Here is a 20,593-nt window from a genome sequence, read left to right as displayed (position 1 = left end):
CGCCTGATTTAATTGTTTGAGCAACCAAGTACACTCCACAGCTGACATCTAACCTGGGTGTTTCCATTGCTCAAGTAATCAGCCAAGGTCAATGTGAGCTTAGGAACGCAGCCTCCAGCACCCGGAAAAAGTTCCTGTTCTTGGCTATACCTTGAGCTGTGATAACCTTGCCCAGAAACTTGAAGTCATTTCCCCCTGGACATGAAACCCAGACCTGACCCCCACTAGGTGGTTCCTCTCTGGTGGCACACTGGGAATGTGGAAGGAGACTCCAGGTTTGGGTTTACTGCCCGGTGACATGCGTACAGAGAGCTAGGGGCACCTCTGAGGCAGGTCCACAGTGTCTACTTCACCCAGAGGCTTGATTGCAAGAGAAGCCACTGTGCTTTCACATAACTGGCGGTGCCTTCTTTTCTAACGCACGTGTGGCCGAGCCATGAGGTCGGAATTGAAATGCATATTTTGTCAAGGCAACAATGTCCACAATAGAAATTAGGCGTCCAGGGCAGCTTCCTCAGGTGGGTCCTGGGGACAGGGCGCCAAGCAGGGGAAGAAGGAGCCAAAATAAAGCTACCACAGATTCTTGAAAAACTAGTGAGTTTCTGGAAACTTCCCACCCTCCACTGCACTCCTGGCTGAGAATCTCATCCTTGAGAATCCCTGGTTTTCTCGGGAGGACTCCCCACCCGCCCTGTCGCCCTTCTCCTTCCATCCCAGTCACCTGCTGCCCCCCTCACACCAAATCTCCTACCCTCCCCATGTGGGTGAGTATACTGAATATTCTAGCAGTAAACTCCTAGTGCAGACCGAATGCCAGGCCCTCCTACAAGCAGGAAACATATATTGACTCCTGGGATTCTCGTAATACCCTTGCAGGCAAATACTGCTACCACCGCCCAGCACTAAAGATGAGGAGACTGGAACAGAGAGGGTGAGTGATTTGCCCAAGGACACTCAGTGGGAGAGCAGCAGAGCCCAGAGGGGCTGCTAGACAGGCTGGCCCCAGCGTCGGTGAACTTAACCTCTCCTACAGTGGGGGCATGTACTGAACAGATATACCCTGAGACCGGCTGGTGTACCAGCCACCGTACCAGAGCTGGGGACACAGTGGGGGGACAGGTCATGCAGCCCATGGACAAATGGAGCCACGCTCCTGGGAGGCCTCAGACAGGACAGCGGTCCATGCCCTGCTAAGAGCAGGTGGGAGGCGAGCCTGACCCTGACCTGGGGCTGGGTAGGTGCAGAGGAAGGTGTGGCCAGGTTTAAGGTACAGCTGAAGGATGAAGTTTAATTGGTGTTAAAAAAAAAAAAAAAAAAAAAGGTCAGCGATAACACTGCGGGCGGGCGGAGGGAAGAGCATGGGGGGCCCAGGGCAAGAAGTACGCCAGGGGAGGTGGCGTGTTTCGCCGTGTATAATGCACACCCGCAATTCGGGCCCAAACTGTCAGGAAAAAACCTTTTGTTTTAATTTGTAATTCAATTATTTATTTATATTGAGAAATAAAACCAATCATCAGATTCCAGGGTATTATTTTGCATACAGATATTGTTACTGTTTTCTGGAGTTACACTTTTAACGCATAAGCATAGAAAAAAGAATTAAAAACATTTATATAGATACAGAATTAGTACTACCCACGTATAATGCGCATCTTTCTTCTTTCCTCAAAAATGTGGGCGAAAGAGTGCGCACTGTCTGAGTGAGGACGGAGCAAAGCGTGGATCGGCGATGCGGGGCCGGGGCAACGAGGCGCTGAGAGCCCTAGAGATGCTCAGCGGGTCTGGGACGTACCTGGGATCGTGGGGCAGCCTGCGGGGCATCCACTGGGGCGGGTATGGGCTGAGGGCATCTAGAGAGGGCAGTTGCAGGGGACGAGTTAGGAGGATGTGGCAGTGGTCCACCCTCTGCTCCCTGAGAGGTGGGGGCTCGAACCTGGAAGTCTAGGGGCGCCGACAGCTGTGCTGGGCTCAGCATGCGGGGCGCCTGTCTGATGAGGGACAGTGCTCCCTGCACCCAGGACAAGAGGAGGTGACAGCGTGCTCCACCATTTTAGAGGTGTGATAACCCTCCGTCCCTGGTGGTCTGGGGCTCCCCGCTGGGATCATCCCTCCCCACCTCGGGTGGAGGAAGTAAATACACACGAGTCTTGAGGCATTTTTTGGTATCAACACTCATATTTCTTGCATAATTTTTAAGAGTGTGACATTCTCTTACTAATACATAAAATTTATGAATAAACTATGTACAGATGTAAATTCGTGGTTAACATTTGTTAATACAGTTACTGTGATGGGATATTGGAAGCATTCGTCTAAAAAACATGTGTTTTTTGCTAATGGGTGTTGGCATCAATGACAGACTGCTGGCTAACCCGTTCCCTTGATTTGGGGAGGACTGGATTGTGGTGGGGGTTGCTCTATTTATTTCAATGCTTTAAAAAAATTTAGACCAAAGGTGTCCACCCTCCCAAAATTCAACTCCTTCCTAACGTTTTCAGCTTCTGGCAAATGCAGAAGTAAAGCAATAGTGTGACAGTCACCTGGGTCCTCCTCCCGCACAGTCCTGGGGCCTCACCCCCCTTTGCCTGAGGCTCTGCCCCCTGGGGTGGATGGGAGCCTGGATTAAAGGGGCCGCCTCCTGGCCCAGCTGGAAAGGAGTGTTGTTTTCATCGGCCTGTCTCCTTTCCTTTCCCACATTCTAAGAAAGGCAGCAGGCCCTGCAGGGGGGCGGGGTGGGGGTGAGGTGGAGCGGGCAGTGCTGGCTGGTGGCTGAAGGCAGGAAAAATCACCATGTATAGTTACTACTAGGTGCGGGGCTGGGTGGGAGCTTCATCTCTGTAAGCACCTTTCAAACAGTTAGGATGGCTGAGTCTGGTGCCTTCCATTTACTGTATTAAAAAATTTAATATTAAATAGTGAATTATTTATTCAATAAATTATACAATTATCTCTGTCAAAGATAATATTTAACTAATTTTTTATAAAAGAGGTTTAGCAATTCAGATTTCCAAATTGCTAACCCTCCAGAACTTGCTTCGTCCACCCTGGATTTTTCCGGTGACCTTTGTCCTCGACAAATCAGTGGCACCTTTCCCAAACCCCTGTACCAGCCACCCTCCCCCACCTGTGAAATTTCCACAGCCACCCGCAGGCTCTTTAACAGGGCTCACCCTGCCCTTTAATCCTGCCCCAGCCGGCAGCGGTCCAGTTTCGGCCGGCCGTGCTTTCTTCCAGGGCTTGCCTGCGAAGTGCACTCATTCTACAGGAAGCTTTAGAATGAGTCTATCACCTGATCCCTCCCCGGGGCCCACGGGCTCCTGTTTTCTTGACCACTGCCGCTGTCCCTTCACAAACCTTTTTAAATGCCGCTGGCTCATTAGGAGAGCGGATCACATATCCAAGGAGTATAAGCCCTTTCTTCGGGCATGTTCACCTGTAAAGGGGTTGTTGGCAGGTGATCAATCTCCAGGAATTTAAAGCTTTGACTCACTAACAAAAGCCCTAGATCATGGGGCCCTAAGGCCCCGATCTGGGGGGACAGCCCGTGGAATTTCCGACAGATCTCTCTGTCTCAGTCTGGCTGCCGTGCCTCCACTCTGCGCAGATAAGTGGAATCAGAATCTTCTGGATATCCAGGGCTGGCCCCCTGCTGGAGTTCCTTGGAGGTGAGTCCAGGCAAAAGGGATCTGGAGCCCTGGCCAGACCCGTGGGAATGAGCCAGGAGGGCACTTGAGACGGAGGGAGAGTCAGCATCCAGTGCCGGGAGGGAGTTTTCCTCTTCTGCAGGACTTGCGGGGCCCGTGAAACCCTCTCGCCGGTCTGTGGGGTTGGAAAAAGATGGGCAGGTGGAGGTGGGCAGGGATGAGAGATGGCGGGAGACCAAGCACAGGGGTACCACACGGACCCCATGTGGGCTCCATCCCAAACCTCTTTTTAGTTGTCTCTTCTTGACTTTTATTTTTACATCTTTACTGTATTTTTTCATTACCATTTAGTCCCCCTGCCCCCTCCCCCCAGCAATCACCACACTGTTGTCCATCTCCCTGAGTCCTTTACCTTTTCGCTCAGTTCCCCCACCAGCTGCCATCCTGCTCTCCAGCTATGAGTCCGTCCCCATTTCCTTGGTAGTTCAGTGTGTTCATTCGATTCCACACGTGAGTGACATCATATGGTATTTGTCTTTCTCTGACTGGCTTATTTCACTCAGCATAATGTTCTCTGGGCCCATCCATGCCGTCGCCAAACTTTTCTGTTACATCAGACAAACAACGTAAAAAAAGAGGAAAAAGAACATGTGTGGAAAACAGTTTGGTGATTCCTCAAAAACGGTAAGCAGAGAATTACCACGTGACCCAGCAATTCCACGTCTTGGCGTACATATCCAAAACAACTGAAGCCGGGACCCAAACATCTGTGCACTGCCGTGCACCTCCACATCACTCACAGCAGCCCAGACCGTGTGTTCCTCAGCCACCACTGCGCCGTCACCGGGGCCTTCCACCTCCCACACTCGGGGTGGCAGCACCGCTGAGGCGAATGCACCACCCCCGGGGGGGTTAGACGTTCTGCTTCAGAATCCATCCTCCGTGTGTTTGCACCTGCAGGTGCGGTGCCACAAGTTCTTCCAAGACCCAGGGAGGGGTCAGTGCTCCCCAGCCCCCACCCCAGGGGTCTCAGAAGGACAGCTGTCAGCCCCTGATTCCGCCACAGTCCCCCCACCCCCAACCTCACCACCGGCTACTGGGGATCCCAGAAACCCTACAGTGAGTTTGCATCAACATGGCCTGAAACCCAGGACAGGTGTCACCAGGTCCCTGACTGAGACCCGGGGCCTCTGTTTGGCCCAGAGGGAGGGAGGCACGTGCACCGCAGGCTTCATTCAAAGCCCTTCCTTCTGGGATGTTGTTAAGCAAGAAGACCCTGCAACATGTTCTGACCCTTCTGCCTACATCTGCCTGTCTGATGGAAAATGGTAGGAACCTGACCACGCAGGCGCCCACCTCTCCTCTCCTTCCCCTTGTGTAAAGGGACGAGGGACCTTCCCAGGTGCAAAGCACGGAGCCGCGGCTTTGAAACTCTGCCTCCTGCCACTGGGTGGCAGTGTTTCCCCAGCTTGCTCTCCCTTCACCATGCAGACTGCTGGGAGTGGCTCCAGCCACAGGTGCCCTAGCTGAATTCTCGTAGCCCGTTGGCAAAAGCCCAAGATTTCTCCTGAGTCTTCTGTTTCTTCCAAATTACCGGTTTAGCCCTGACTGGTGTGGCTCAGTTGGTTGGAGCATCATCCGGCAACCGAAAGGTGGAGGGTTCGATTCCTGGATCCAGGGGCATAGGGGAGACAACCAACTGGTATTTCTCTGTCCCCCTTCTCTCTCTAAAAAGCAATGGAAAAAAAATGTCCTCGGGTGAGGATTTTAAAAAGTTACCAGTTTAAAGTAATCAATAGCCCCAAGAGACATATTTTGGGGTGGCAGGCGTTAAGTGTTACAGGCTGTGGCTGGCTCCCACCCACAGGGTTGAAACAAAGAAGGAGCCCAGCGCCACAGGGAAAAGCCATCTCTGAGGAAGGACACGGGGAGAGGCACAGTGGAGTCCCCCGGTCGCATCGTGACACCGGCAGGTCTGAGCACGGGCTGGCCCAGCGCACACCGGTGGCTTCCGAGGACAGACTGTGGGAAGGTGGTCACTAACGCCTCTTCCGTCCCTCCATCTGCAGAAGAACAATGACAAGCACAGTAGCTCGCTGGTCCCCCGGCCCTGATGTTCCTTCCCTGGAAGCCGGCCAGACAGGAGCGTCTGTGTACCGGTCCCCGCGATGGTAGAAGATTTTAACGCAGAAGCGGAGGGAGACCCAGGGCTGAGAGGAGAGTGAGTGGTGACCCATCCACGCTGAGTCCTCCTCTGCCAGGCAGAGCTTGGACACAGTTTCCAGCGCCCTCGCCACTTCTTTATTTCACCTTTCCCTACAGCAGGATCCCCCACGGCCACAGAGATGGTAAAGGACAGAACGGGAATTTGGACCAGACCTGCCTGCCTCCTGCAGTGGCCCAGGAGACTGTGCACCGCCAGTACAGGAGGGGCGGTTTGAGCTCGAGACCAAGGGAGACATCTGAACAATGCGAGACCACGGAAAATGCACGGGCTGCGCACCCCCAGAAGTGCGCCCCCCATTTCCTTCGGCACTCACCCCCTTCCTCTGATGGCCTCAAGGTGCCCACAGTGACAGCTTGGCTTCAGGACAGCCATTGAGGTCCAGTTGCTGGGACCTTCCCCAGGGCTGGTGGCATTTCTGCCTTTGGTGATCCAGAGACACCCTACATCCTTCACTTAGAGTCTCTCTTGTTTGGACTGGCGCCAGGGGCCGTGGTTACTTGCAGTGGGAGATCCTCACGTAAAAACACCCAGGGGGTGTCAGCAACCTTGAAAGAGCTCGGAGAGACACAAAAGTCAGTGAGCTTTCTTTCCAAACTTGGAAAGGCCAAGTGACCGAATTCCAGCATTGGCCCCCAAGCCCGATTTGTAACACTAGCTTTCTGATTTTAAATACATCACAGACCCTAACAAAAAATGACAGGGATTGTGAAGAGTAAATTTTAAGAATAAACCTGAGTAAGGAAAAACGTTCTGTACTCTACAATAACAACAACAAAAATAGTGTATATTTGTATTCATTTTACAGGAGGTGACAAAATAGAAACTGTGGATTGAGTTATTTCAGGGGTGATTCGACTGAGCAGTCTTTGGAACAGTTCATTCTTTGTAAAAAAAAAAAAAAACAAAAAAAAACCATACACTCGGAAATGCAGCTATTTGCCTTCTGTCTAAAATAACATTTTAAAATGTCTATAATTTGCCGGAATGTGCGGAAATGCCTTTGGTTCGTTTAATAAGCATTCAGCGAGGGCCTGCTGCACACAGCCCCCTTCCATTTGCAGAGCCAAACAGGAAGCGATCGGAAGTCATACAGTGAAACTTCCCACCTGGCAAATGACGAGGCTGGTGTGTCGGCTCACAGGCGTGTTTGCGGAACTGGGCTGCAGTCCGTGGGAGGGGCAGGTGCTAAGGACCGAAACCAAACGCGGCTCCCCGAGCCCTGTGCCCCTGTTATGTTCGGTAATCGCTGTGGCTGGCCCCACGAAAGCGTAAGGGGGAGAAAATGAATGGGAGGTGGCGCGTTATGTTAACTAAATTGCGTGTCCCTTCTGCCATTTCATAAAAGGAATCACTGAGAGCAGCTTCTTATTTTTCTTTTTAAAAATTATTATAATTTGCTCACAGTGACAGTTTGTGTTGTCCTTTATGATTTTATTTTATCATTTTTGTATTTCCCCCATCCTCCCACCTCTTAGCTTTGTCAACCATCAGCTTGTTCTCTGTATCTACGGGTCTGTTTCTACTTTGCTTTGTTTATTCATTTGTTTCATTTCATAGATTCCACATAGAAGTAAAATCATACAGTGTTTGTCTTTCCCTGCCTGGCTAATGTTACTGAACACAATCCCTTCTGGGTCCATCTATGTTGTCGCAAATGCAAGAGCTCATTCTTTCTTGTTGCTGAGTCATATTCCACTGCACACATGTGCCACATCCTTTTCACCCGCCGACCTGCTCACGGACCCCTAGTTGCTTCCAGAGTTTGCCTGCTCTCGGCGCCGCTGCGGTGAGCAGAGGGGTGTGTGGACAGCAGCGCTTGGCCCTTGTTGGCCCGGTTCCCTCTGGGTTTCTGACACTCTGGCTCAAACCCACCCCTGGGAGCCCGTGAGAAGGGGAGGCTCTCTAGTTAGACAGATGCCAAATCAGGCAGCAGGGGGGTCTTCCAGGCCATTGCCACAGGCGGACCAGGAGAGACAGGCACCCATTCCCGAAGGGCCTTCAGGAGCCTTGTCCCTGTTTCCTTACAGCAGCACTGGGCAGATCACTCCCTGGTTCCGCCCACTGCCCCCTCAGATCATCCACAGTCACACCTCAGCAGCACGCTTGCCGAGCATCTCCCTGGGGTGTGGACAGCCACTTTCTGTCTCCCCCTCCTTGGGAGGGGCCCCTGGGGCTTGGTGCTAATTGTTGGCGTTAGTGAAGGCAACAAGACCCAGTGCCTGCCCTTCTTAAGCTTACCCGGCACGACAAAGATGGCAGTTACTATAAAATCTTGTTTTCTAAGTGGGAGCATCTGACATTTTATTACTGAGTATTGTCACCTCCAAAAGGGCAAGATCCCTGGACACCTAGATACAGAAGGCACAACGCTAATCCTGTCTACTGAGGTCCTCTGAGTTTTGCTCTGATACTTTGGGAGCAGTGGCCCCGGGGTCTGCGAGTGCCCTGCTGGCCGCTGCTCTTGGGGAGGGCCAGCTCTTCCTGCAGGTTATCACCCAATGCCCGGCTCTGACTGGCATGGCTGGTGTTCTGTTCGGCCACTGGCTGTTTGCTGGTGGGAAAATCGTTCACTTTCTTTATACCTCTGTTCTAAGACTGGCATAATAATGCCTGTTCCTGAGGATTACGGGAGCTAGTTTACGTGTACGCCCCTTAACTATTTAGGAGCTACCCCGATGAAATCAGTATTATTACTGGATTCATACAGACAACTAAGAAGAAATAGCACTGTCCTTTCTTTGCTGCCTGGGGAGAAGGAGGAGACAGAGTAGGGGATCCAAAGTCACTGAGAGACCGCGTGTCTCTGTGTCTTAGACATGACTGACTGCATTGTCAAGTCAGTTACAGGTAACTTTGTCCTCACCACTTGCCTGAGGCTGACCTTGCCCTTGCCTCTCTTAGCTCAGGGGCAACCAGCTGTGATGGCTAGCTCTGGGTGCCTGTCGGGTTTCTGTTTTCCTGGGGCGTTCCTTCCTCCCCGCCCTTTGTCTGTGCGCTGTAAGAGGCTTAGGGTAAGGCAGAACGGAAAGAGCCTCCTGTCCTAAGGCTGATGACACAGCAGGGACCCACCCGGCAACAGGTTGGCTGGGAGCTGTGTTTCCAAAGCTGGTGCCCATTACCCTTTGTTCCCCTCTTCAGAGCTGCCAGCCCCACAATGTCACGCACTTCGCCCACTTCATCTACCCCATCCGGCCCCCCTCACTCTCTCGTATTCAAAATACCAGCTGTACTGAGACATACTCCCCATAGCATAAAAGTCACCCTTTGAAGTACAGTGAGTGATTCTCACTATATTCATGGAGTTGCACAACCCTCGCTGCAATCCAATGGTAAAACATCTTCTTTGCCCCCAACAGAAACCCTGTGCCCTTTACAAGCCATTCCCTCCCCTCCTCCCCCAGCCCCTGGCAACCGCTAATCTCCTTTCTGTCTTTATGGATTTGCCTTTCCTGGACGTCTCATATACATGGAATGACATAGAGCCTTTTCTGACTGGCTTCTTGAACTTAGCGTAATGTTTCACGATCCGTCCGTGTTGTAGCATGGGTTGGTACTTACTGCTTTTTATGGTTGGATAGCATTCCCTTGTACAGATAAGCATCTGGTTTACCCCTCAGCAGCTGATGAGCACTCGGGTTATTTCCACCCTTCAGCTATCACAACTGATGATGCTAGGAACCTTCGTGCACAGGTTCTTGTGTGGGCACGTGTTTCCAGTTCTCTTGGGTCTACACCTAGGACAGCAACTGCTGGGGCGTGCAGTAGCTTTCTGTTGAACTGTTTGCGGAACTGCCAAACTGTTTTTCCAAGGGGGCTGCACCGTTTTACATTCCCACCAGCAGTGTGGGATGGCCCCGATTTCTCTGGACCCTCCCCTTAGGTAGAAGTTTAGGAGATGGAGGAGGAGTGGGAGGGGGTCCATAGTACTTGCAGAAAAAGCTCATAAATAACTTTGATTAACTGCCTCTGGCCATGTATCTGTTTTGAACAGGATAACAAGAGGTGTCTGGAACAAGATAAAAACCTGAGTTAACAGTCCTCCACCCAGACTTATGCCCTCCCTTGGAAGGGTATGCACCACCTTCTCCCACCAATAATTCCCTCACCCCGCCCCAGAAATCGCACTCATCCTCAGGACTAGGAGACGGAGCCCTTCAGCCTTTCCCACTCGCCTCCGCTAGGCCCATTCTCCTCCATGAGAAGGTGTTACTAATAAGCTCTGCTTGTGTTCTAATAGGCTTGCCGACCTGTAGTTCTTCACCGCGTGGGCAAGAAGGCCCGAGCCTCCCACAACACACATCGCATTCTATTTTACGAGCTGGCTCTGCCCACATGCTACTACTCGCGCTGGGCCTGGGCTTCTGAAGGACACACGCAGGCCTAAGACTGTCCTAACAGCGAGCAAAGCACGTGGCACATTCTGAAGAAACCTAGCTCTTCCTCGGATATACGTTTTACCACAATCGGTTACAGTTCCTAACCTGAGGGTAAGCCTCCTTTGGGAGGAAACGCAGGTCTAATTTCACGTCTCCCTGAAAACCTAGCACATAAACATGTGCTGGGGCCCGCGCCACGTATGACCTCCCTTTTCAGATGGGGACACTGGCCGAGTCGCTAACGGCCAAGCTGGAATTCCGACTGGGTTTTCACTCTGCCGTTGTGCTCCGAGATGAAGGGCGTCTGTCCGTGGTGCAGGCAGGGAAGGGGGAGAGACAGAGAGGCTGATCTGAGACCCTCTGCTTCCCCTCCACAAGAAGCTCCCCAAAGGTAAGGACGAATGTTTGCGTTCTTTTCTTATCTCCTATCGTACCTGGTGTGTAGTGTTAAGAAAAAGGTCACTTCCAATGATGTAAACTTTGACATGAAGACGAACACGCTGAAATGTGAGGGTAACGTACTGTTGTCCGGGTCTAGTTCACGCCGTCTTTGCGGCACCCTGTAATAATAACACACCGTAGGCATCCAACCCCTTGCCCATGGCCCCGGAGCCACAGCCCGGACTAGATCGCACTTAAATCTCCGACAATTGGCCTATGTGCTTCCAAACGTCACCGCATGGAAACCCAGCTGTCAACTCAGCTACCATCCGGTGTCCAGGGCGCTGCCTGGCGCCAGGCTGCTGGCACCCGCTGCTACCAGGCAAGAGGAACTAGCCAAAGACAGGCCTTTGCCCCTAATCAACATGGCTGTCGCAGGCTTCAGGCTGAGGGCGGTGCAAAGAGGATCATGTGAGGAGAACTCATTCCTTCATTGGTCTTCTATCCTTGGAGGGCGGGACACAGAGCACAGAGAGTCCAGCCTTAAAGACCCCCCGCTCCTGAATCCGCCGGAGCTCCGCCCTCGAGAGGCGGGCAGCCAGGACGCCAAGGGAAACGGTGGCAGACCTGGCTGGCGCGCAGAGGCTGCGTCTGCCGTCTGCCGGAACGCAGTGACCACTGGCTGCGACGCGACAGCGAGGGGGTTAACCGCGAGTCGGCAGACAGGAGAGCACGAGCGGGGCGCTGCCGACGAGGGCGCTCTGGCGCAGGGATGGAGGACGGCGTGGCGGCACCCCGGCTCGGGGAGGCGGCCGAGGCGGCCGAGGCTCCAGCGCGGCCCGAGGTGACGCTGCGGCCCTTCGCGCCGTTCTCCAGGGCGGCTGAGGTGGACGAGGGCGGCGGCGACTGGAGCTTCATCGACTGCGAGATGGAGGAAGTGGACATGCAGGACCTGCCCAGCGCCACCATCGCCTGCCATCTGGACCCGCGCGTGTTCGTGGACGGCCTCTGCCGGGTGAGGGCGGGCGCTTGGGCCGTTGGGCACAGGGCCGACACCTGTTGCTGGAGGAGGCTGTGAGGGTCACAGTGCCGAGGTCCGGGTCGACAGGGGACCAGGGGGAGACCCCGGGAACGCGGCGACAGCCTGGGCCGGCCTGGCAGCCGAGGTCCCCTCCTGCCCCTCCTGGGGTGGGGTCGCACTCCCCCGAGAGTCCCGGGTCCTCATACACCTGCGCGGCTGCACGCCCAGCCTGCCCAGCGGGTGTTCAGCGCCTGGGCCGGGACCTGGGCTGGTCACCACCTCCAGAGACGCCTCTGCCCTGGTGTCTGCTCAGGCGGGGATGAGGGAGCTATCAGCCCCTGAAGTGACAGGGGAGCTGGGGAGCTTGTGCTGTGCTGTCACCTGGAGGCTCGTCTCGGCCTCTGCACTTATTTGTTAGATGAGGGGTCACCTCATTCCTAGGGACTCGCTGTGGCAACGTGACTGGCGCGTTCCCAGTCTGCACTAGTGGAAGAAGAGCCAGTGTTTGGGTGGGCGGGCGGGGTTGCTCATTACCCTGTGGTTGGCCAGTTTTGGTCGGGTGGTGTTGGGAGGGAAGGGACTCACTTTTTAGGCCTGTAGGACATTTACTCAGGAAACTTGCTCCCTGAAGAAGTGACATGCCACCCTCAGGGACACTCTGTCCATGGGGACTCCCTCCTCCCCCAACCGCCACTCCCCGCCCCCCCCCCCAACATACACAATTGAGATGCCCTGGAAGGCAAGGGGGCAGGTATGAGTAATCAGTGGCGGGGAGGAGGCATTTATTTCAAATCTGCAATCAGTGTGCAGAATAAACTTTGGACCCCATGGGCCCAAAGTTTGCGGAATGAAGCCTCTCTTGGAGAGCTGTGCCCGCAAGGAGAGCGGCTGTCAGAGAGCAAGCCTCCCTGGCCCGGCTCGGTCCCCGCGCTGTGGGTGCCACCAGGAGCCGTAGTGGACCCGAGAGCGAGCTTAATATAAATGTATCATTTATATGCCGTGTACTTTCAGGAAGGATCCCCAATGGCTGTGACCTTAGGTAAGCTTCCGGCTACATATTCCCAAGCAACAGTTGTCACAAACACAGGGTCTTACTCACTCTTAAACCTGGGCTATCGTCTACCTGCGTTTGCAGTCTTCCTGGGGGTCCTCGTGGTGCCGCTAGGGGAGCAAGGTCAGGCCTCGTAGGATGGCACTGAGTGCTTGGGTGTCGAGCAAGGCACCGGTTACATTCTTTCCAGGAAGGGTTGTGCACAACCCGGAACAGCTGCGTGTGAAGTTTTGCCCACTTTGCTGGCTCTTCATTTTAGCAAATGTGAGTGGAGGCGGAGCCCTGGGCCAGGCACTGTTCTAGGCTCCCAGGGCACAGTGGTGATTCGATAGTGTTCCCACCTTCAGAGCTGATGTTTTTGTTGGGGGGGAAACATGTAAATGAATGCATTATCAAATGTGTGGGAGGTGATGCTGCCAGAGAAAAAATCAAGACCCCGAGGTGGGGGTGGAGCGGGGAGGTCTGGGAGGGGAGACTGCTGTTTTGTGTGAGATGGGGGGGGGGCCTTGCTGGTGAGGTGGTGGGTGGGGCATGGAGCAGGCAGTGGGCTGGTATTCCTGCGCACATTGGGTCCTTTATTCCCGCGTATTTATTGAGTGCTCCTATGCTCCAGGCTCTGTTTTAGGCCCAGTGCGTAGAGCGGTGAGCACGCTGAGCTTCCTGCGTATGTTCTGGGGGTGAGAACAGAGACACTAGAAAGAAGTAAGTGAACCTGGTTCCCTCAGAGTGGTGAGTGCGGTGGGGAAAACAGAGCAGGACAATGTGACCGAGGAGTGGGCCGGGTGGGGTGGTGCCAGTCAGGCCGGAACAGGGACCCTGTAGTGGTTCAGGAGGTTTAGATTAGGAGCTGGTTCTCGGGGTCGGGACTCAGGGAATCAATAGGGGGTGTCGCTGGAACCCCAGGAGAGGAGCTGCCTGGCAGGAGCTGAGACATGAAGGTATAGCCCCTGAGACGCTGAGCCAAGAGAGACACCCCCACTTGTCCCTGGATGGCACTGAGAAGCTGAGCTGGGAGGGGCACTCCCACTTATCCCTGGGTGGCACTGAGACGCTGAGCTGGGAGAGACACCCCCACTTGTCCCTGGATGGCACTGAGACGCTGAGCCGGGAGGGGCACCCCGACGTGCCCCCAGCTCTCCGAACTAGCTGGCGGCCAGGAGTCCCAAGGTGCAGGGACCAGGGGGGTGCAGCTGGTGAAGAAGGCCTCTGCAGACAGTGCAGGGGGAGAGGACTTGCAGAGGGTCGCCATCGGCCCCTTGAGACCAAGTGGCCTCGGAGGCCTCCGCACAGCAGGGACTTGGCCGTTGGAGGAGGCTCCCCCTGTGGCCTCTGTGGCCGGCGTCCAGGCAGAGTGAGTAGCAGGTACCTCCAGGGCAGGGCGAACTGCAGGCATTTGGGGACAGGAAGGGGCCCTCGTGGCAGAGCGGAGCTGTGAGTGCAAGGCAGGGCTGGCAGTGGCCCCTGAGGCTGGGCGCAGCCAGGGCCCCAAGGGCCTTAGCGGCCATGGAGGGATTCTGACGGCATTCTCCCGGACAAACAGGCTGGAGAATGTCTTCTGTGGAGGGGTGGGTGGCAGGGAGGAAGCCAGGAGACTGGTTAGGAGGCTCTGGCTGTGGCTGTGGCCAGGGAAGCTCTGATGCAGTTTGGACTCCGCACGCGGGAGGTGCAGCGAAGGACAGAAGGCCCATCGCAGCCTGTCCTCTTGTGCGGAGGGTCCGGAGCTGCAGGATGCAGAGGGGCCTTCTGAGCGTCGGTGGCTCGTCCGCACTGTCCTGTGACGTGTCAAATGATGGGTGAAGACACCAAACCCGTCTGGACTGAGGGGTCAGTCCCCGAGGGCAGACAGCTCTGTGGAAATCACTGCGAGCCGTCCAGGGAAGAGAGAGCTAGCCGATCCGCTGGGTGGGCCCACGTGGCTTCTGGGGCTTCAGTCTGACAGCCTCCTGTGCCGCCCTTGGGCGTGTGGTGAAAATGCGATTCTACCTCCCGGGAACGGTGTCTGAGACTCACTGACCTGCAGGGTGACGGGAGGCGCTGCTGGTGGTCAGGCCGTCCCCTCCCGTGGGCCGTGGGCGGGCGAGGGACTGGGTGAGCAGCCGTGTCCGAGCCCGTCAGGCCTGCGACAAAATGCCGCAGCAGAAGACGTTTCTCCCAGCCCTGAGGCCAGCATGGTCGCACGCGGGCCTGCGTCCCCTCCCCGTGCAGACGCCTCACTTCTTGCTGTGTCCTCGCCGGTGGCAGGGACGAGGGGCTCTATGGGGGGTCTCTTTCATCGGGGCACTAACCCCATCATGAGGGCTCCAGCCCTCTGCCCCAAGTAGTCCTGCCCAAAGCCCCCAGCTAATACCATCGTCCTTGGGGATTAGGGTGTTTACCTGTGAATTGGGGGGGCAGCCAGATGTCCAAATTATGGCCAGTGGGGTGAAGGAAAACACCGTGTCAAACTTCCCGCCACCGGTTCACAGCGTTCCGCCACCTCAGTCTGAAGGGAACGGAGCACACGCCCCGAAGCACAGGTCACCTGGGAGGTGGCCTCAGAGGCGGTTTTCTAACTGTACGGTTGGTGTCTGATCTGTAACATTTGTTCCGTTAGCTGGGCGATTGTTAATGGTAAATAATTTTTAATGAGTGTGTTCATTAAGTGCTTACCTAAAAAATAACTGAAACTGTATCATCGTTAATTCCAAGTAGAGAGAGTCACACAATTACTAATGAATGAAAACTTTTATTAAAACAGGATGACTTTCTCTTGTGCAAATGTTCACTTAGCATACGCATCACTGTCCTACGCTGGGAACGTTTTTTCTTTGTGCTGAGAAAGCAAAGCACGGCCTTGAACCAGAAATTCCACGTGCTTCGGGTCGTGGGCCGGGGCTCCTTGGTTCCCCAGAATAAGAGTGTGTCCAGTCATTGCCAAACTCACCTGAAGTCCAGGTTGTCGACCAGGTCCTGCTGGTCTCGGGCAGTGAGTATAGCCCCGCACATTGACGGAGCGAATGCCCGTTTTCTGTTGTCTGCGACACGGATGTGCCTTTGACTCACACAGCTCTGCCTGAAGGCTGAGTCGGAAAATGTGGACCATAGAAAAATTCACTCTTCCAGAGAATAAAGTCTCTTTTCTTGAAACAGATGCCCACTTCAGACCTGTGATACCCCCCAACGTCTTCAAATGACAGGGAATCTCCGAGAGGCACAGAAGGAGTCTGAGTGATGTCCTTACACTCTTCCCATCAGCGGAGACCCCCCCAGGCAGGCTGAAAACCCCTGTGCCCCAGCCGCCACAGACCATGCCCAGTCTCAGGGACTGGGGACCCCAGGAGGGCTCCCCAGGCGGTTCTAAGTGGGAGTCACGTTGAGGACCGTCGTCCCAGCCATCAGGGATTTTGCCAGACCAGACCCGTCGTGCCGTGAAAAGATTATGGAACAGTCGGTCGCTGAGCTCCACTTTTGGCCAGGTCTGTGCCTGGGTTTCCCCTGTGTACGGTGAGGGTCAGGCTCCCGACCCCCCACCCCCCACTCCTGAGCAGCATTTGACCTGGTGCCTGTGGCAGGATGACTCGGCCTGAGAGCCCGAGCCTGTGGGCGGGCAGCACACCAGAGAAGAGCCTTCTCCTTAATGTGGGGCCGCCCTGAGCCTTGGTGATGACCCTTCCTCTCGCGCTGCAGCCCCCCTACCCCAGGGTCGGATCCACCCGTCCCAGCCTCACTGACAGCAACTGGACGATGGGGAAGGTTCGCAGGTCCAGGGGCACAGCTGGTGTGCAGGGTCTGCTCACGGGGTGGGTGTGCTCGGCCGGGCCGTGTCCCCCACCCCATTTCGGCAGCCTCCCAGCAGGACGGGAGCAGGCGGTTCCCGTCCGGTTTCCCGTTCAGCCAGGTGTCCGAGGTGCGCGGTTTCTCAGGCTCAGTGGTGCGCAGAAATCCCCCTAAACCTCCTCCAGCGGGAAGGTCTGGGGCCAGCACGGTATGTTGAACTTGTTTGGGACACTCAGGAGGTCATATGTCTTAAAAACCGCAGTGGCATATACTGCGAAGTTCACTTTAGAAGTAAGTGATCCGCTGTTTCCCTAATTTTAGAATTTCCGATCCTTAAATAAATCAAGTTTGGGGTTTTTTAGTTTTGTGGGTGGTTTTGCTGTTTTTTCATCCTCGAGGCCCTTCTGGTCCTCCTCCCCCTCACTCCTGGGCAAGGTTTGGTCCCCTCTCCAGCCCCACCTGCTGTCCCCTTCGCTGCTCCCAGCGCCTGTCCTCCAGCAGCCGGACCTGTGACCGCAGTCACCCACAATGCCAGCTTGCCCCACCAGGGGGCGACGAGCGGGCCGTGTGAGCGTTTGTGCTGGTGTCTCCCAAACGTGGCTCTGACGGCGCCGTCCGCTCTTTGCTGTGCGTGTCCCTGAGGGGCCGTTGCCCTGTTCTGGGGCTGCGTCACCCGGTCGCACTCACAGCAGGTGCGCCCATCAGTGCCTGTGCCGAGGGGACCGGGGGCGGGGTCACACTGCTCAGGGCACACTCTCGTTGGGAGGCCTCACTGCCCGGGCTGGGAGTGCCGGGCCTTGGAGCGCAGTTCAGCCGTGGGAGAGAGTGTCCTGCTGGCGCGCTGGCCCTCGGTCTCCGAGCCCGCCCTGACCGGCAGCGGGGTGTGGGCACAGCAGACACGTTCCCCCAGCACGGCATCAGAAAACGTTGGTTCGCTCAACTCCGAGCGGGGTGGCGGGGAAGGGTTGCCTTCCTGTTGTGGAGAGTTCCGTCACTGCGGGGACCTGTCACTGCGCTCCATCCAGTGGGTGTGCAGGGGTGTTGTAGCCTGGAAAGGCGTATGGGGCGCGGCGTGCTCACGCTCCCCCTGAAGTGTGCACGCGGAGGCAGTGCAGCGAAACAGCCAAGGGCGTGGATCTGCTGCCCTACCCGTGCCTCGGTCTCCCCACCTGTGAAGTGGGGTGCCAGGAGGACTTACATCTGAGGGTGTGAGTAGCGTGCCCGTCGCAGTGGCTAGGAAGGAGTGAGCACCTGACATCCCTCCGTGTATTCGTGCTCCTCTGCTGTGTAACAGACTCACTGAGAACCTGGAGGGCCAAGGCCGAAGCCTTTGCCAGTTCAGTCTCTGTGGGCCAGGGACCCAGGGATGGCTGAGTCGGCGCCCCTGCCCCCGAGTCTGCAAGCAAGCGAGCATCGGCCGTGGTCTCACCCGAAGGCTGGGCCACAGGAGTATCTCGTCCCGGCCCACTGCACGGTGGCGGGCAGGGCTTCGTTTGGGCAGGACTTCGTTTCCGCAGGAGTGTTGGACTGGGACCCCCATTCTCTGGGGACTGGTGGCAGAGGCCCCCCTCAGTTCCCCGCCTCGTGGGCCTCTCCCTACGGCAGCTCATGGCCTGGCAGCTAGCTGCCGTCAGAGCAGGTGAGAGAAGGCAAGCCGGGCAGAATGGGGTCCCCTATCGTGTGACCTAGTCTCGGAGCGAGAGTGGCCGCCACCCCGCTGTGTTCTGGCCTCTAGCAGCGAGGCAGTGAGTCGGCTCATTCTGGGGGAGCGGGGCTTGAAGGGTGGTGGGGGAGTGCCTAGAGCTGCAGACCCCTGGGGACCGGACCGCCAGCCACAGAGGCTGCCTCGTAGCACCTTTGCGTCCTCGCAAACTTTTTTGACTTCCGTGGAGCAGTTAACGTTCAGAATATTTATTAAGGCATTTTGTACTCTGATTTTTTTCTGGCTCTGACTCTGTAAAAGAATACAGTGTGGGCCTCCAAACAGAAAATACTTCATCGATAAGATTATAGGGAGGCTATTAAATTTTCAGCGTATCAAAAGGTGTTAGCTGCTCCGTTTTGAAGAAGAGCGGGCGGGGTGGGGGTGGAACTAAACCGTTTTCACTGCGGGGAGGGCCAGTTCTTTTCCTTCTGCTACTGACTTCGGCAGGCGCCGCCCGAATTTCCCATGCGTAATCTTAACACCATAGAAAGGTATTTGAGGTCGGCCTGATTTCCAAATTAGAAGACAAAAGTGTTACCTAATTCAGGTAGCTAATTATGGATTTATTATTATTTTTTTGCTCAACATAATTCCTTGTTTTACTTTATCATCTTTAGGTTTTCTGTCCAACTTTATGCTTTATTTTAAAAATAATAAAGCAGTTCCTGTTTATTTTTGTGCTTGATGTGTAACATATATCATTTCATCTTTTTACAAGAACTCTGTGAAAAAGGCGCCGTTATCACCCCCGGTCTACAGGTGTGGAAACTGAGGCCAAGCGACCCGTCCCTGTCACAGAGCCGGGAAGAGCCTGTCCTCTGCAGGGATGCACGTGGAGCGTCCCATCGCTCACATCTTCCGTACACCCCAGCACAGCCCCGCGAGAGCTTCACACCCCCATCGTCTGCCAGCCGTTTACTGCTAGCGCGAGGACATGTTGGAGTGCTCACGGGGCTCAAGGCGCAGTGGCAGCCCCAGTGACGGTCCTGTGTCCGCACGAAGGCCATGCCTGGGCACCGGGCCGGACAGACCCGGCGTGAGCCCCGGCTTTGCCACCTTCCTCATCTGTTCACCTCATCCGTTAGTTCATTCAACACTGTTTACTGGGGCTGGTGGCCAGACCAGTGGGGACCCCGGGCAAGTGGGTCACCACCCTGAAGCCTGGCCTCGTCTCGGAGGAAGGGCAGTCACTCCTACCCCACGGCCGTGGCAAGGTCGGGGTGAAGGGGCAGCCCCGGTAGACCCGGGGATGACAGACAGAGTTAATTTCTTTCACTGTGTTATGTGAATATAAACGCAGAGCTTCATAGAGACACAATAACCACGTGTCCTCGGGCAAGTCGGGAACCTTCCCTGACCCCAAGTGCTTCCTCTGTAAATGAGCGCGGGACTAGGTAGGCTCTGCGCGATCCTTGCGGCTGTGTGCTGGTCAGTACCCGTGGGGCCCGCCCCATTGCCCCACAACCCCACCAGTGACACCGTGAATCAGACTTTCCGCAGAGTAGGAATTTGCTCCAGGGGAGGATTTCCTGGGACGACCTCAGCCCTCCTCCCTGTGGCCTTCCCCTCCTTCCCCCTGCAGGGGAGGGGGGGCCGGACCAGACCCTCCTTGGTGTGCAGCTGCGGCTCTTTAACAGAAAGACGATACACGAGAGAGAAACCGTTACGAGGGCACACGCACCACCCAGGAGAAACCTCAGCGAAACGAGCCCAGTGAGGAGCAGGACCCCAGCCCCTCGCTCGGGCATCGCAGCGTCACTGACTCCCTTCCCTGGCTGTGCTAGAGGCCCCGTGGCTGTCCTGTAGCTGCCAGTCTGTGCTCCTCAGTCCCCCGCCTCTTTCACCAGCCCCCTCCCCTCCCCTCCAGCAGCCTCCAGTCTGGTCCCCGTGTCCGTGAGTCTGTTTCTGCTCTGCTGGTTCATTTCTTTCATTTTCCAGATTCAATCATTGGTACATATTTATCGCCATTTTATTGTTTATACACTTGATCTTTCTTATGTAACTGAAAAATGAAAAGCCAAAGGAGAGAAAACGTGTGGAGGAAGGGCAGGGCAGGATGGGGACAGCAGGCCTCCCCATGGATGGACAAGCGCAGTCCAGCTGTCTGCAGGGTCCTGGGCAGAGAGTCCAGAGTCGCCCCAGCCGGAGGGGGGCTGATGGGCTGGACAGGGGCAGAGGGGCAGGGGGGTGGCAGGACAGAGAACCTCCCTGCCTGAGTCGCTGCTTCACCGCCCTCAGCTCAGAATGACCCCCACGTCCGAGGGGCATTCTGGAGTGACACCCTCGGGTGTCCTTCGCGCCCCACTCCTGCCTTGCCCTGCGTTGGTCGGTGGGAGGGCGGGCGGCCTGCGTGCAGGTGACAGCTGCAGAGGAGGCGAACCTGGCTCTGACGCTGGTTCCGAGATCGGCCGTGGGAGGGTGTGTAGCTGGTG

The 20,593-nt window shown here is 55.7% G+C and overlaps 1 protein-coding gene across 2 annotated transcripts in view; it reads left to right on the top strand.

The window, feature by feature from the left end:
* Positions 1-3,385: 3,385 nt before the first annotated feature.
* Positions 3,386-20,593, top strand: part of RCAN1 (regulator of calcineurin 1) — a 76,251-nt gene continuing 59,043 nt past the window's right edge. The window contains exon 1 of one of the 2 annotated variants that reach the window (XM_045195527.3): positions 3,386-3,665. Coding sequence is in view for 1 of the 2 variants with exons in the window: in XM_024561440.4 (XP_024417208.1) it covers positions 11,401-11,643 (243 nt within the window). In the remaining variant the exon portion in view is untranslated. Of the gene's footprint in view, positions 3,666-11,234; positions 11,644-20,593 lie in introns of those variants that run through there. The other variant, XM_024561440.4, reaches the window with a different exon arrangement.

Source organism: Desmodus rotundus, chromosome 2, assembly GCF_022682495.2.
Source record: "Desmodus rotundus isolate HL8 chromosome 2, HLdesRot8A.1, whole genome shotgun sequence".
Lineage (NCBI taxonomy): Eukaryota > Metazoa > Chordata > Mammalia > Chiroptera > Phyllostomidae > Desmodus > Desmodus rotundus.
Note: the sequence above shows the minus strand (reverse complement) of the source record. Positions and strands in the feature narration are given on the sequence as shown.